This window comes from Gopherus evgoodei, chromosome 1, assembly GCF_007399415.2.
Source record: "Gopherus evgoodei ecotype Sinaloan lineage chromosome 1, rGopEvg1_v1.p, whole genome shotgun sequence".
Lineage (NCBI taxonomy): Eukaryota > Metazoa > Chordata > Testudines > Testudinidae > Gopherus > Gopherus evgoodei.
Genome location: NC_044322.1, coordinates 179,913,601 through 179,930,338, shown reverse-complemented (window position 1 = coordinate 179,930,338; position 16,738 = coordinate 179,913,601). Strand labels below are relative to the sequence as shown.

Sequence of the window (16,738 nt, the reverse complement as noted above, 5' to 3'; positions counted from 1 at the left end):
GCTCTTGGAGATTTTTTCAAATGTTTTGGCATTTTGTCTTTTGGAACATAGTTCTGCTATTATGGAATCGTCTCCCCATACAGCGATCAGATCCAGTACCTCCCATATGATCCATGCTGGAGCTCTTTTTTGATTCTCGGACTGCATGGTTACCTGTGCTGATGAGCTCTGCATGGTCACCTGTGCTGATCAGCTCTCCATGCTGGGCAAACAGGAAATGAAATTCAAAAGTTCATGGGGCTTTTCCTGTCTACCTGGCCAGTGCATCCAAGTTCAGATTGCTGTCCAGAGTGGTCACAGTAGTGTACTGTGGGATAGCTCCCAGAGTCCAATACTGTCAAATTGCATCCACACTAACCCTAATTCAAATCAGCAGTGTCGATTTCAGCGCTACTTCCCTTGTCGGGGAGGAGTATAGAGATCGATTTTAAGAGCCCTTTATGTCCAAGTAAATGGCTTCATTGTGTGGACGGGTGCAAGGTTAATTCGATTTAATGCTGCTAAATTCAACCTAAACTCGTAGTGTAGACCAGGTCCACGTGTTTGTGAAAATCCCACACTTAATATTTAAATTGAAGCTACCTAGTGACATATTTAAAACAGTGCCTTCCACTTAATAAGTAGTTAATTTGACCAAAACTTAGAGATCGAGCACAGAGTCTCACCCTAAGAGTACAGTGCTAAAATGAAGGAAATTTACCAACATAAGTGATTTGTATTTGTAAAAATGTCAATACCCTAAAATATGCACCTAGAGAAGATTCATTTAAATGTATTTTTTTATCATGGGAACTGTATTTGTAATTTCATTTCACATAAACAGTTGTTTATTTTCTTTAGCTACTTTTATTTGATACCATGAAGTTGTATGTTGTTGGAACCTTTTGCTGTATGTCCTGAGATAACATCTCCAATTTCCACTCTGCTCCCCTCAGTTTTACTTCTAATATTTTCTTCTCTTGTACAAAGCTGGCTAAATATAGCTGCTTGGCACTTTAATAAAGGACTTCAATATAAAAATCACACATCAAATCATGCCTGCGGAGACAGCCAGTCTCATGAAAACACAAAATGTTTGTTTGGGAACAAGATTTGCATGCAAAACAGTATGTGATGATATTTTTATCATATGTCCAGTTTGGTGGGCCTGCATACCCAAACGTGTGTCCCAAAAAAGGGTATGTTTAGGTAAAAAGTGTTCAAACAGAATCACGGTGCACTGTACAATACGTCTGAAGAATGTGAAGACATTTGCAGAAAAACAGCTCAAGTTAAGAGTTCCTTCTAAGTAGTGGAAATATATGCCAAACATCTCATTTTGAGGGACATCACTCAGTTTAGTCGTAATAGTACCCATTTCCCACACAAATTTGGTGTCATGAAACTGGGATTATAGGAAGTTATTTACATTAAAACAATCCATTGTTTTAAGTTTCTTGCATAAATATTTTTTCTCTCTCTTCAACTGGGTCTTTATCACACATTTCTTTCTGAAGGTTGAGTAATGTTGTTGGTGTCACTAGGCATAACCCTAGGTAACTTGGAAAGGTGATAGACCACAAGTGTCAATGAAGCCCTCCTGTTGTAGGCCTCAATGAACCAATGTTCCTCCATGTTAAACACTTTGTGTAACCTAGTGTAACCTAATGTACTAATAGCTGTAAAAATGTAGTGTTAGCAGTTAGTTTTGGTTGTAACAGTCAGTTCTCTGCTGTAATACATTGAAGCTCGGCTAAAGCCCGCTCAAGGCCGTTTTAAGATACTGTATACATGTCTCAGCAGCGGAGAGGGGGAAGGAAGGGGGAGACAAAAGATTGAATGAGAAAAGATACTGCAGCTGGATGGGAAAGGAGGGGGGGAGCAATAAATCAGCTAGTCAGCAAGAAAGTTTTGTAGTAAACAACTGGGATATAAAAGGAAGAAACTGCTTGTTTTAGGTGTGCAGGATCTGAGATTGTTATTTCTCCCTTGCACCTTATTTGAGCTCAAATAAATTTGGTTGCTTGCTTCTCCACCCTGGTGTGTTTATTGGCGCTTAAGCACTCTGGGCAAGGAACCGCTGTTGCTTGCCTCTGGCACTGCTGTGTCTGCAACAACATCCCTCCCTGACTGCCAGCCTGAAAACCCATAGGAAGAGTGGGGATAGACCATGAAGGCCTTGAAAGTGCAGACAAGCAGCTTATGTTTGATGCGATAGAAAAGAGGGAACCAATGGAGGGATTCAAAGAGGGGGTAACATGATCAAAGTGACAAGCTAGGAAAATGATCTTTGTAGCAGCAGTCTGAATGGACATGAATAGGGCAAGTTGTGTCCCACAATGTCCAATAAAAAACCCTTCTCTTTAACACAACCGGAGAGCCCAGCTCTTCAAGCCTGCCGGCTACCTCTAAAAGCCTCCAGGTGTTAGCCTCTAAACCCTGCCTGTGCTCCCCCCCGTGCAGTCAGCCAGCACGCGGCTCCAAGCAGGGTTTAGAGGCTAACACCCCCAACCCCTCCCCCCCCCGAGACTTTTAGAGGTAGCCGGCCCGGCTGGAAGAAGCGCTCCCATTCCCTCCCAGGGGCTCTGGGCTCCGTCTCTAAGCCCCGGGGACACGGGAACAGGTGGCGGCTGCTTTCCGCCCTCCTGACCCGACCTGACCCTTCCGTCGCTTGCAGGCGGAGTGCGGCGCGGCTTTGCGCCCGGGCTGGGTGGTGCCTGCGGGCAGCTCCTCCCAGGTTCCCCGAGCTGCCTCCGGCCCCGGGTGCTTCTGGCTGTGACTCAGCCACGTGCTGGCGGCTGCAGCTGCCGCCCTGCTCCGCATCCAGGGACACCGCGAGCGGCTGCAGCGCTCCTGACGGCAGGCGCCCGCGAGGTTGCGGGGCGCGCCCGGATCATGGTGGCGGCCCTGCGCGGGGGAGGGGGCGGCTCCTACGAGCTCCTCCCTCCGCTCAGCCAGAAGGTAACCTGGGCTGGCGGGGATCCGGCCGGACATCACTGGATGGGAGGATCCATGGCGAGCCCGGCTGGAGACTGAGCCTCCTGCAGCCCGGCAGGACAAGGGATGGGGGCCTGGCGGCAGGCGGCGGACAGGGCGGAGAGCTTGTGCTAGGGTCGGCTGGGCTGGGCTGCTACTCTCCGTTCGCTCGCCAGGCAGCTGTGTACAGTGCACAGACCCGCCCCTCCTACCTGCACCGGGTCGGAGCATGCCCCAGCCGGCTAAAGTCACCTAATGGCTGGCTTGGTCGAGCGGTTTCCTTGGAGCAGTTACATGCAATCCCTGCTGGGGGCAGGATCTCGGACTTCGTGGTCCCATTTTTAAACGGAAACCTGGTCTTTATAGAAGACCAAACTGGGGAGGGGGAGTGATCGTGGGATAGGAACAATCTTCTAAGGGCTCTTTAAAATGTGGCTTAGTTAAGTATACCGGCTTGGAAATAGGGGTTAGGACTGCGTCAGGTCCAAGTGAGTCTCACATCCTCTTTCTTCTGGCAGTTGTTTCTCCGAGGTACTTTGCACTTCTTGCTCCCTTCACTCTGATAACGCTAAGTGACTCTCACATCACCTTTCTTTCGGATGCCTTGTAACATTCCACCCCTGTACCCTAACACCCGCCCCCCCAAACAAAACAAAACGTGCTAGGAACCTTGCACTTTTTGCTTCCTCCACTTTAATAAATCTTTCCTGCTATCACTCTTTTTATCTTTTTAGGATTCTCCCTGTCCTATGTACTTTCTTTCCTCCCCTTTACATTCTCTTTGTTTCTCCCTCAGGTTAGTATTAGAATAAGTAAAATCCCATGAACAGAATGAAAACTGATTTCAGAGTGAGAGAAATCAACAAGAGGATGCTTCATTTCTGTGTTTATCTTTCCCTTCTCATCCCTTTTCTGTATTGTCTGTATAATTATAAGCCTCTTTGGGCAGAGATGGTCTCTCACTACATGTTTGAACAGTGCTTAACACAATGGGACCTGAAGTAATACTTGAATATGGAGAGAAAAAAACAACACTTTACAGTCTTAGATTAGAATATCAGGGCCTGAGTGGTACACATGTAAAAGGATATGCAGGCTGTAGTTTGAATCTAAGTGAGAGACTGGTGTGAAATGAATACATATGTTATGGCCTAAAACATATTGTAATACATTCAAATAATTTAAATTAAATTTAAAAAAAAACAAGCAGTACCTGTTGACTGCCAAATTGTAAAGAAAATCAAACCATTGGCTTGGTGTAAGTCTTCGGAGAAACACTTGCAACCAGAGTTTGTAAAGCTAACTAGCTTTTGACAGCAGTACCTTTTTTTCAGGGGCAAAGTATATTTTCCTTATTTCACTTTATTCAACCTGTTAGTTCAATGACTAGTTCACTTAAAAAGTTAAAAGAAACCAGCTGGGAGTTCAAAATGTAAAGCTTGTTTTCCTCTTCCATTCTTTGAATAAAAACTGGGTGCATGAGGATGTGATCTGCTGTTGTAAAATCTTGAAGAACATATCATTTCAATTCACTGACTACAGATACTACTTTGATTGTTTAAGAAATCATTTAGTTTTAAATGACAAGCATGTTTTAATAAACTTTGATAAACTTTTTTCTTATTTATCCAGCTCATTTAAGGTACCGGTAATTTTATTTAGCAATTAAAACATTTTAAATGGTGTTTTTGTGCATTTCTGATTAAATTGGAATTTACAGCTTGACAAATCACATACGAAAAAAATTAAACATCAGCTAGTAAAAAGAAAAAAGCACCACTCACCAGTTTATCAAATAATAAAATTAATATTTAAGAATTCAAATAAATATAAATTAAATTATATAATTGCTCAAATAAATGTGTATAGATATGTGTATAGATATAGTGTGTCCTGCTGGTTAACAAAAAGAAGCTCCAAATTTACTTTGAAGGCTATATTTAGTTGCAAATCAACATGTTTTAATGGTTACAAACCAATGAGAATCAGTCTTTAGGAAAATAACTAAAAAATACAAATGCAAAGCAAGATTAAAATCAGTTATTTAAATGATTGCTTTCTTGCTGATTTAAATTATGATTTAAATCTGTGATTTATATCAAGCTACCTTGATAACACTGAATCATTAGTGTTATGGTAATAACTGCACTCAGAATATGTCCTCTATCCTTAGTAAAAAGTGCTGTTGCCTCTGGATAAAATATTTTTAGAAATTTTTAATTGAGCAATGATTTTCTTGATTGGATTGCAACTTTGGAGACTCAGTCAACCCCTTAAGGGTCTGTGTGTATTACAAAAGTAAAAAGTTAGCAAAGAAACATTTCCTTAATTATCAACATCATCATCAGAAAGTGCCTTCACTTCAGATAATTCTCTGTTTCCCCTTCCTCACTCCTCAAATTGGAAAAATTCCCTAATTTGAAAAATTCAGAACAACTCATAGGGCTTAAAGGTTATCTTGTTGCTCAGTCACCATATCACTTGGCTCATGGAAGAGCACCTCCATGAGCTAGGAATGGGAAACCAGTCTATGTAACAAGATGGTAATGCTGTGTAACAAAACTGAACAACAAAAATTAACTAGTAGCAAAAGTAACACCTACTATTATTATAATTGAAAAAATAGTGATTCTCATTGTTTTGAGGCTTTAATACAGTGAAGGATGAAAAATACAAAAATAGGAAAATGTGCTTATGAAAGCACAAAGATTGGCAGAGGAACTCTGAAACAGATGTAATATCTAAAAGTATTTTTAACTTGATTAGATTTCAGGTTATTGCTTTTAAAAAGTGTCAGTGTCAGAAAGTGAAAATGTTAGTGACTGGTATGAGACAGTGCTGCAAATTTGTTCTAACATACATCCTTTGAATTAATGGGAAGGCAAGGGATGAATATCAGTTCAGAGTTTGGCCCAGTGGGTCTTCCTTTGAAGTGTTTTCTTGTGGAGTCCTATGCATCTCCTGTTAAGGTCCATCACAATTTTGCTACATATAGAAATGGGAGCATGACTGGGCCAAGAGTAAGAGAAAGGCTGATTACTTCAGATTTGTATCATGCACTTGAATGATAAATGTACAATATTTATAATCCAGCAATACTAATTAACCTTTACAGATATTAACAATTTATGGAGGGTGAGTTTCTTTATTTGAGAAGTACATATGGGAAGATATTTTTTGTAAAAGAGATCTTTAATTAGTCTGTTTCTTGGATTATCATTGATTATTTGGTATTGCTTTTGTCAAAGTTAGATTCAGGACTCACAATTTGTCAGACCACTCTGTTTTATTAGCAGAGCGCTCTGCTAATACACCCAGATAACATGTGAGTGCCATGCAAGGCTTAACCTACTTTATTTATACAGATAAAAAGGGTGCAAACTTAACAAGATAAAGGGAACAGAACTGATAGGTTTACCTGGGGCTAGACACACATATCTTATTTCCTTATTAACTTTTACCGATCTCTTGCTAATGTTCCACCATTAGCTTAAGTGGACCCATATTTCCATACCTTAATGTTTCTCTTCCTGGCAACTTTATTTCAACATTTCTCATTCCTGCGTAAAGGAACTTACAGCCCATTGAATCAAGTAGCCTTAAATCTCTCTCTCATTCCATGCGTCTTCTGTGTTAAAGAGAGAAGGAGAAATAGGTGTGGCACGGGGTCATGATGAACAGATAATCATAGCAATACTAGTATTCAGTTCTAGTTTTTTGTGTTACCTAGAAAATATAGGTTATGTCACTGGAATATTAAATATGAAGCAAATTTATTTTTAGTTACAACTTTGTGTACTGAACTTGGAGTTTATTATCTGAGATCTATAAATTTAACTCACATAAACATTGATCCAAGGGAGAATGGATATCTTAATGCCTAATTTTCTGAGAAAAAATGTGAAGTACAGATTCATTTCCCTCTGCCCTTCAAATAACATGAATTGTGTTTGGTTTGTTTTTATTAATAGAAATGCAGTCCTGAAGAAAATGCTTCCTTCTTCAGTAAGATAACATATTCCTGGTACAGCAGGTGAGAATTTAAGTTATTTATTGGTGCTTATGCACAGTTGGTTTAGGCACAAGTCATACATGCATTCCATCCATTTATGCAGCTTGGCATTTTAATCCAGAATGAGAGTGCTATTAGAACAGTGTTCTAAAGCCAGAATTTACAATTACTATAAGTCACTTCTTAACAATTACTTCCTAATGTACTAGTCCTGTAGTTCTAGACACATACTAATGTTTTAGGTTGCCTGATTCTTAATAGTAACAAAAGATAATGTTTAATCTTAAACTTAATTAATTAACAGTTATAAAGTACTCTAAGTCAGTGGGAGCTATTCACAAGATCCCCTTCATTAGAAAATAGACACATATGTTTCTCAGTATTGTGTGTGGCAATACAATTACAAGAGTAAATATTTTAGTGTGACCTACAAAGAATTAGCCAAGTAACCCTGTTAATCAGTTATATGACTAATTTCTTGTGTATTCTTCTTTAATGTTTATTCTCTTCTTCCCTCCAAGTCATGTGTCATTCTAAACAAGTGATTAAAAGAACTCTCTCCTCTTAGGTATAGCATACCTTCATATGAACTGAAAGCTCAGCTACGTCAGGTTGGGCTGCCAATTGTCATTTAACATTCAGTAGGATATTTCAAGCAACTTCACATGTTTTGTCTCCTGACTGTTACTCATTATTAGCACTTCTTCTACATCATGTGCTTCGTTTGGAAATACTGTCAGTCAAAATAAACAGTAAGGCATGTAAGTGTATAGTGTAAGCCTATAGTCCTGAGAGAGAGGAATATTAATAATATGATTAAAGTCAGTTTACAAGTAACAGTTGCTTTTTGCTTTGTTCTACATTACTATTGTAATATTTTTAAACTTTAGTATCTGATTCTTTTTGCTTAGCCTAATTTCAAGATTTCACATTATATGGTGAAAACCTAACTCCATTAAAGTTAATGGGAGTTGTGTCATTGATTTCAGTGGACCCAGGATTTAATCCATGATCTTGAATACAGTAATGTTGCAAATTAAAGTTTTCAGTTCTCACATAATTTGCATAAAATTTATAACTCCTCATTTTTATCACAGACATAAACTTATGAATATTAACTTCACAACTTTCTTCAAAAATAGAAAGGTCCAAATTTTGTTTAAGGTTTTGATTTTCTTGTCTGCCTCTGCAAAAGTTGGTGATGGAAAAGGTTACCTGTGTGCTTTATATACACGCATATATGCTATAATCTCCTTGCAGGAGCATTTTAGGATTTCTGTAAAATAATTCCTCACAACTTGTTGCAATTTAAACTCTAAAAAGTGTCCTTATTGGAGAGCCATAAAAGATTTATTTAAAATGTTGTCTTAGTAGATAACGTTTTAATTTAATCATGTATTACTCTCCAGTAAAGTGTAGTTGCAGTCTTCTCAGTCCCGGAATATTAGAGAGACAAGGTGGGCATAGAGGACTCATGCCGCCCCATACTGGTGGAGCACAATCTAAAGGGGAGGACATGTGACCGCCCCACGTGTCTCCTCTCCCCAGTGACCTCCCGCCCTGTGCCCAGTCTGGGGCTGCCATACTCCCCCTCCCTCAATGTTACCTGTAGGGGGAGGCTCTGTCCTTCTCTCCCCACATGTCCCTCCCCAGCATGTTCGGCTGCTCTTCTTGGCAGCCAGGTGAGGAGTGGGACGGAGCCACTTCTGCCTGAGAGAGCCTGGCTGGGAGGCAGTGGCAGCCTGCACCCTGCCCTGGCTCAGCTGCCAGGGACAGGGGCTGAACATGCTGGGAGGTACAGGGAGGCTCCGGCTCGCTCGGCCCCTGTCAGCAGGGCCTGGGTGGGGGGCAGGGACAGAGGCCGAGCAAGCTGGAGCCCCCTCTCCACCCCTGCTCCTGCTGAAGCCCCGAGCCCCGGAAGGTGTGTCCTGTGGGGCTGAAGCCCCAAGACCCCTCTCCTCATGTTACTTGGGGTTCTTTCAACCCAACGTGCTTAGTAACTTTTACTTTGTGCGAGGAGGTGTCAGGGGAGTCACGGCCATCCAACCAATAGATGGCTGGCACAAACAGGACAACACAAGAGTGCTTTCACTTAAAGCTAAACTTTACTAGTCTCAAGCACTTACACTTGCCTGCAACAAGATTAGTGAAACACTCCCAACCTTTGATAATTACCAAAGCTGAGTGTGGCTCTAGAGTGGCAGCCTGTCTGCCGATGGGGAACAGAAGATGCATCCAGAGGGAGCGACCAGTCCCCAAATGAGTCCCCTTATTTATACATTAGTAATAGAATGACATGTCCTTTAAAGAAACCTTGGTAAGTAAGCAGTTTCAATGATCAAGCAAGAGGTTCCTGTCATAACTGTCCTACTCAGATCTGAACCTTAGAGTTCAGAACATGAGAAGCTAGCATGAAACCTCCAAACTTAATTTCCAGCTTGGATCTGATATTGTTGCCACCAGCCAGAATTCTAGTGTCTGGCTCACTTTGGTCTCCCCAGAACCTTCCCTGGGGAACCCCCAAGACTCAGATGCCCTGAGTCTCACCACAGAGGGAAATAACCCACTTCCCTTCTCCCTCTTCCCCTCCAGGTGTTCCCTCCCTGGGTTCCTGGAGAAATATACAGATTCAAGCTCCGTGAATCTAAACAAAGGGATTTCACCCTCTTTACCTCCTCCCAGATTTCCCCGCCCTGGGTACTCTAGGAGATTCCCTGCTTCAAGTCCTTGAAACACAAGTACTGAGAGATCAAATCTCTCTCCCCCCTCACCCAGAGGGTATGCAGAGTCAGGCTTAGTAAATCTAACACAAAGAGATTTTCCCCCTCCCTTCGTTTCTTAGCCTTAACCAGTGAAAAACACTTAAACAGGTCTTAAAAAGAAAGCTTTATATAAAAAGAAAGAAAAAGACATAAAATGGTCTCTGTATCAAGGTGACAATATACAGGGTCAATTGCTTAAAAGAAAAAATGAATAAACAGCCTTATCCAAAAAGAATACAATTTAAAACATTCCAGCAGCTACACACATGTAAATACAAAAAAAAAAAAACAATATAAACCTATTGTCTTACTATCCTTGTACTTACAACTTGGAAACAGAATATTAGAAAACTTGGAGATAGAGAGATCACTCCCAGAGCCGAGAGGGTCACCGAACCAAGACAAAGAACAAAGAACTCACACCCAAAACTTCCCTCCACCCAGATTTTAAAAAGTCTTGTTTCCTGATTGGTCCTCTGGTCAGGTGTTTGGTTCCTTTTGTTAACCCTTTACAGGTAAAATAACATTAACCCTTAGCTATCTGTTTATGACAGCTCTTTCTGATTATTATAATAAAAAAATAATAATTGGAGATATACCAATCTCCTAGAACTGGAAGGGATCTTGAAAGGTCATTGAGTCCAGCCCCCTGCCTTCACTAGCAGGATCAAGTACTGATTTTTGCCCCGGATCCCTAAGTGGCCCCCTCAAGGACTGAGTTCACAACCCTGAGTTTAGTAGGCCAATGCTCAAACCACTGAGCTTATCCCTCCCCCTAATGACCAGATGTGGGTTTTTTCAGAACTTGCAGCCTTGAGACCTCAATAGACGTTCGTGGGGCATACCCTGCTCTTTGAAAACGCATGTATAAGCAATTTCAACACAATTCTTATCAGGAAGGACAAGCTGCCCTTTCTGTGCAGCCAAAACCCTCTCCCCTCCTGCCTTGGTTAAGCTGAGGTTGCTGAATAGCCAATTTACAGCTTGCTGACTAGGCCGCCTTGAACAATAAGCTATAGTGGTTCAAGCATTTACTGGTATGCCAAAGTTTCCCCATGCACTCACTGGGCAAAAGCCCCTACCCCACCTCTCCGCTGCAAGGCAGAGGTCTGGAGCTTCCTCCACCCTCCCTTCCCGGGCCTGGTAGGTGGAAAATGGGATGGGGGCATGGAGGGCTCCGCAAGCCGCACTTTAACTGTAAAAGAGCCGCATGCAGTTTGGCCACCACTGTAATAAGCCATAAATCCAGTGTTTCTGATCAGTCCATGATTTTTTGTCTCTAGCAAAGTAATTAATTTAAGCACCCAGGCTCGTCTTTTGAAAGTGTTGTGGAGCTTTCCTTTGAGGATGAGAACTGAGAGGTCAGAAATCGCTTTGTGGAAAGTATTCACCCAGAGGTGATGGGATGTTTTTGTCTTTTATCATTTTCCTGTGTGAGTTCATTTGCGGGCATAGTGATTGTCTGGCTTCACCCACATAGGTGTTATTGGGGCACTTAGTGCACTGGATGAGGTATGCTACATGTTGTGATAGGCATGTATAGGATCCCTGGATCTTGAAAGGTGTGTTGTTGGGGGTGTTGATCACTGTAGCAGTGGAGATATGTCTGCAGGTTTTGCATCAGCTGTTCAGGCAAAGTCTGGTGCTGCTTTGAGTTTGTGTCTCCTGGTCTGCAGGGAGCTTGCTTTTGATGATGAGCTTGGAGAGGTTGGGAGGTTATCTGAAAGCCAGAAGCAGGGGCATTCAGGAAAGATTTCTTTCAGGATGGGATCTCCATGGAGTATGGGTTGTAATTGCTTGATGATACACCATCTGGGTTCCAATGTGGAGTTGTATGTGATGGCTAGGGATGTGTAATCAGAGGGGATTTTATTTCTGTACTCTCAGGTATTTGGGTGGCCTGTTCCATGATGTGATCTACTACTCTGGTGGAGTGTCCTTGTTTGGCAGAGGTGGTTTTAAGTGTGTTTAGGTCTATATCTGTGACTTTCTCCTCTGAGCATATTCTGTGGTATCTGAGTGCCTGGCTGTAGATAACAGATTTATTGGTGTGTTTGGGATGGCTACTAGATCTATGAACGTGCGTGTCGGGGTCCTTGGTTTTCTTTTATATGGTTATCTGAATGGTTCCATTGTTTAAGATGATGATGGTGGCCAGGAAATTGATTCTAGTGTGAGTGTGTTCCAGGGAGAGTTTAATGGATAGGTGGTGGTTGTTCAAGTTGTGGTGGAAATCTATGAGGGAGTTTAAGCTGTTTGTTTGTATCTGTTCCACCTTGCATTTTTGCTATGATGCTAGGAGTTCCTTTCCCAGATCTGAAGAAGAGCTCTGTGGGGCTCGAAAGCTTGTCTCTGACTAACAGAAGTTGGTCCAATAAAATGTATTGCCTCACACACCGTGTCTCTCCAGTGAAGGACACTTAGGGATTAAATAATATTAGGCTTCTGCAGTCTAAACTGGGAAATCTCAAACTGATTATTACATAACTAACTCATAACATTTCATCATGCTTCCATGGGACCCTGAATGAGATGAAGGCAATCTGGGGCTTTAGGCACAACCCAAAATGGGCCCTTCAATGGACACATCTGTCTTTTGGGGAAGCACCAGAATTCAGAATTGAGACCAGTGTGGCAGTTCACTGCTCGTAGCGGTATTTTTTCAGGTTCTCTCCTAACTCAGACAGGTATCGTTATACTCAGGTCACTTTTTCAAAATTTTCTTTGAATACCTGATGTCTAGAACCTTTTTTTTTTTTAAAATGAATGCTGAAATTCTGATCTTATCACCTGACTCCAGGAGTTAGGACTCTAAGCAATGACCTAAAGTATGTGTGCCTTAATCTTGCCATGTTGGGACCCCAGTAGACCTATGCAGTGACATCTGGTTGATTCATTTCTGTTGTTTTCCAAACTTTTGGAACTTTCTTAAAAAATTAATTGACTTTGACATCAGCATTCATTTTTGTAGATTTTCCCATTTGGTTGCTCTGCCCCATGTCCAGTCAGTCATGCCCCCAAAACCTACAGGTTCCTTTCATTGTTCTTGTGGGGGGATTCCTGTGGGTTCAGGGTGATTTCGACCATTATTTACACCCATTTCAGCTCTTCTATTTCTAACAGCAAAGGAGATAATATGGCCCAAAATTTAAACAAATCAAGATCTGTTGTAAGCTTATTGTAGACTTATACTAAAACCCAATTTCTGTTTGTCCCCGAGTACCCTGATTAAGGGTGAGTCACAGCAGATTGGAATCCTATTATAAAGACTAACATTTTCTCTGTAGATCAGCGTAAGTGGACGGTCACTAACAAGATTTGCTGTTGAAATAACTAGAAATTTTTATTCTCCTTAATTTCATAACTACAAATGGATGCTGAAATGCAGGTTTTCCTCATTGAGGGTGTTCAGATCTGGGGATTTCAGTTTCAGTATAGTCAAGTTGACTTTAGGTGGGGTCCACAATTTTGCCTTTTATATTATACATACTCTATTATTGTGAATGTAGAGTTTATTTATAAGTATTGTATTATGTGTATAAAGCTTCTCAGTTAGGATTCCTGTTTAATTTGGCTGCTTTATGTTTCTTGTAATAGTTCACTTGTTAAAGTGATTATTTTCCTTTCAGAATAATAAATTTAGGCTATAAGAAACCATTGGAAAGAGAGGACCTGTTTGAATTGAATGAAAGTGACTCTCCGTATACTGTATGTCCTAACTTTGAAAAGCATTGGAGGAAGGAACTCTTAAAGGCAACAAAAGGATTAAAGGTAATGATGATAGCAATAAGTAACATCACTAACCATTACCTTTTTCTAAATTTATATTAGGCATCCCAAAAAATCCTTGTCAAAACTTAATTAAATTCTTGTAAAGATTTAAATCAAATATCTTCAGAGCACCCCATAGATTTCCATACAGTCTGCCCTCCCTTGATTGGTGCAGTAGTTCAGAATACTAGACAAAAGTGCTTCAGTGTATATGTTTAGCTCCCATTAGCAATGGTAATGAGACTTGCTCGAAGCCAGTGGTTTTCAGCCTGTTGTCTGCGGGTCTCTGGGGGTCCACAGACTATGTCAAAGGGGTCTGTGAAAGATGACTATAAAAATACAATGTTTCAGCTCCCAGAAAAGGGAAGTGGTGTCATTACCATATATGCCCACAGTTTAGCACCCTTTCTCACGCTGCATCAAATGCTATGCTGAGCACATGCAATATTTATAGTTGAATTCTATTGAATTCAGTCAATTTTCAGTCTAAAACTTCTATGGTAGGGGTCCGCGGACTACAGGTTGAATTTCCAAAGGAGTCCACACCTCCATTTGAAATTCAGGAGCCCACAAATGAAATAAGGTTGAAAATCACTGCTCTAAGCAAAAAACAATTGTATAAGGTTCTGGCAACACTTGTGCACCATTGCAAGGACTGGTGTGTGTAGCTGCAAGGTGTATTAAAACCATTAGTAAGATTTTGTAGTGTAGAGAAGGCTTCAGTGTAATGTTTTAATGAAATTTCCTGCGTTGTTGTTTTGTGATCACCGTTTGTGGGTTTTTTGTTTATTTTTGAAGTTTCATATTATGGATTTTTTTTTCTAACGTGTTTGGCTAGATCGGTGTAGGCAACCTATGGCACGTAAGCTGATTTTCAGTGGCACTCACACTGCCCGGGTCCTGGCCACCAGTCCGTGGGGCTCTGCATTTTATTTAATTTTAAACAAAACTTCTTAAAAATTAAAAAAAAACTTTACATACAACAATAGTTTAGTTATATATTATAGACTTGTAGAAAGAGCCCTTCTAAAAAAGTTAAAATGTATTAGCGGCATGCAAAACCTTAAATCAGAGTAAATAAATGAAGACTCGGCACATCACTTCTGAAAGATTGCCGACCCCTGGGCTAGACACTGCAAGAATGGCATAACCTTAGGAAGTCTATATGAAGAGCCTCTGTCCTGAGAGTCTTAGGAGCACACAATGCTCACCGTTCCCAATAAGGTAGACAAACTTTTCTTGATGGCCAGTCATGATCAGATGATAGGGGACTTTGGCTTCTGCATGATATGGTCGGCAGGGTGTTGAGCTCTGGCAGTTCTGATCTTGGAGCTGTGCCCCATAGTTAGGTTCCAAAAGGCTTCAGACCCTACAGGGACATTTCTTTTCTGGATGCCACCTTTCTAACCCCAGCTGATTTGTGGAAAGTATTTCCCTCTCCTCCCACCCCCCTCGCTCTTGTAATAGCCAAGAATGGCAGATTTGTTTTTGCTCAAACTTTATCAGAATATTCATTTTTGATTAGAGACTTAACTTGGAAAATTTCAGTGTGCCAGGGTAAGCTTTAGAAAGTTAATTAGCAACTGACATCACCCCGTTAGAATAGAAATTCTTAGGCAACCTTAAATAAAGCAGTTGCTACAACTCCCACTGTAAAGCAAAAAGTGTAACTTCTTACTTATCTGGATCTATATACAGTACAAAAGGCTTCCTCCAACACATCTAACAGATTTTTGTACATTCCAACTCTCATTTTTGAGAAAGACTTTTTCTGTTGAGGGCCTACCCATGGTAATAAATTGCCTTTTTGTGATACTGAAAGATGATTGTAGAAACTTTATTCCCCCTTTTGTAAAGGATTACTAGATAGTCTAAATTATTTTTGCACAGAAATATTTCTACCCTTCCCCCCTCACTGAGTTGAAAGAAGTATGTTCCACAGGACCATAGGTGTGCCCATTGCTCTAGGGTGCGTTTTTGAGTTAAAATCTTCGTCTTAATTTTGTGTCTCTCTTTTGTAAATTGGCAGGCTCCTTGTGACAAAGGGGTGATATCAGAGAAAGCAAGTTTCCAGAAACCATCTCTGCTTTACCCTCTATGGCAAACATTTAGATTTTTATTGATTAAAGTTGCCATTCTGAAAGTTGCAGCTGATATTCTGGCCTTCATGAGTCCACAGATAATGAAGTAAGTTGTTTTTTTTTTAATGTGTTCCATTTTGTGTTTATTAGAGGAAATGTTTCGGTAACTTAAAATTATCCACGTTACATATTTTTATAAGATTTTTGAGGGATTAACAAACTTCCTCTAAGAATGTTTTAATGCCAGTTTGTGACCAACATAAACAAAAGATACTTCTGATATTTACAGGCTGAGATGTGAGGTCATTAAGAAAAGGTCATTAAGAAATGAGTCCATGACTGAATTTCATTCAGCCCATGTCCTAGCAGATTTTACATAGCCGTTCCCATGAAGTTATTGAAATGCAAATATTGATAGTCACCGTTTGACAGTTCTAGCTTGAATTTGTAATTTCCTTCATGCATATTTTCTTAAATATTTGGCTGATTGTTTATTACATCTATAGAACTAAATAGCTTTCTGTCAATAAATACCAATTAGGGAGCTCCTTCCTGCCTTGCATTGATATAATATCATAGTACAGGAGCTAATAAGGTGAAAAAAATGTGGATTACTTATGAATTATGAACCCTATTGACAGCAGAGGTGCATTTCTCTCTTTGCGGTGTTACATGGCTGAATATGATGACACTCAAATCTATGTTGCTATTGATATTGAAATATCAGGCGTTATTATTGTATTAAAGAAAACAATGAAATATTTAAAAGTGTGTGTGTGTGTGTGTGTGTGTGTGTGTGTGTGTGTGTGTGTGTGTGTGTGTGTGTGTGTGTGTGTGTGTGTGTGTTGGGGGGAAGCTTGAGTTACAGGAGCTTTAAAAAAGAAAAAAATCATGGTGCAAAGTATCCTTTTCCATACAGTGCGACAAGGAAGAAAGTAAGGAAATACAAATACACTCGAAGTGGCTCATCTCCTGAGAGGTGGTGCAAAGGTTTCCTTTCCTAGGAACACAAGATAGAAACCACCAGAAAAGAGAGTGGCTCATGGCGTTAGCCAAATTTCCCCCCTGCACTCAGGGCTGTCAACCTGTATCTCTGAAGGATTATTGTATTATAGAAAATGAGTACATGTCTTATTAAAAATAAAAGAAAATGCAGA

At 40.7% G+C, this 16,738-nt stretch overlaps 1 protein-coding gene across 2 annotated transcripts in view; it reads left to right on the top strand.

The window, feature by feature from the left end:
- The first annotated feature begins 2,862 nt into the window (after positions 1 to 2,862).
- Positions 2,863 to 16,738, top strand: part of LOC115659605 (multidrug resistance-associated protein 1-like) — a 52,467-nt gene continuing 38,591 nt past the window's right edge. For both annotated transcript variants that reach the window (XM_030579995.1, XM_030580004.1), the window contains exons 1-4: positions 2,863 to 2,940; positions 6,927 to 6,988; positions 13,359 to 13,500; positions 15,530 to 15,687. In XM_030579995.1, the coding sequence (XP_030435855.1) occupies positions 2,875 to 2,940; positions 6,927 to 6,988; positions 13,359 to 13,500; positions 15,530 to 15,687 (428 nt within the window). In that variant the 5' untranslated portion in view covers positions 2,863 to 2,874. The remainder of the gene's footprint in view (positions 2,941 to 6,926; positions 6,989 to 13,358; positions 13,501 to 15,529; positions 15,688 to 16,738) is intronic.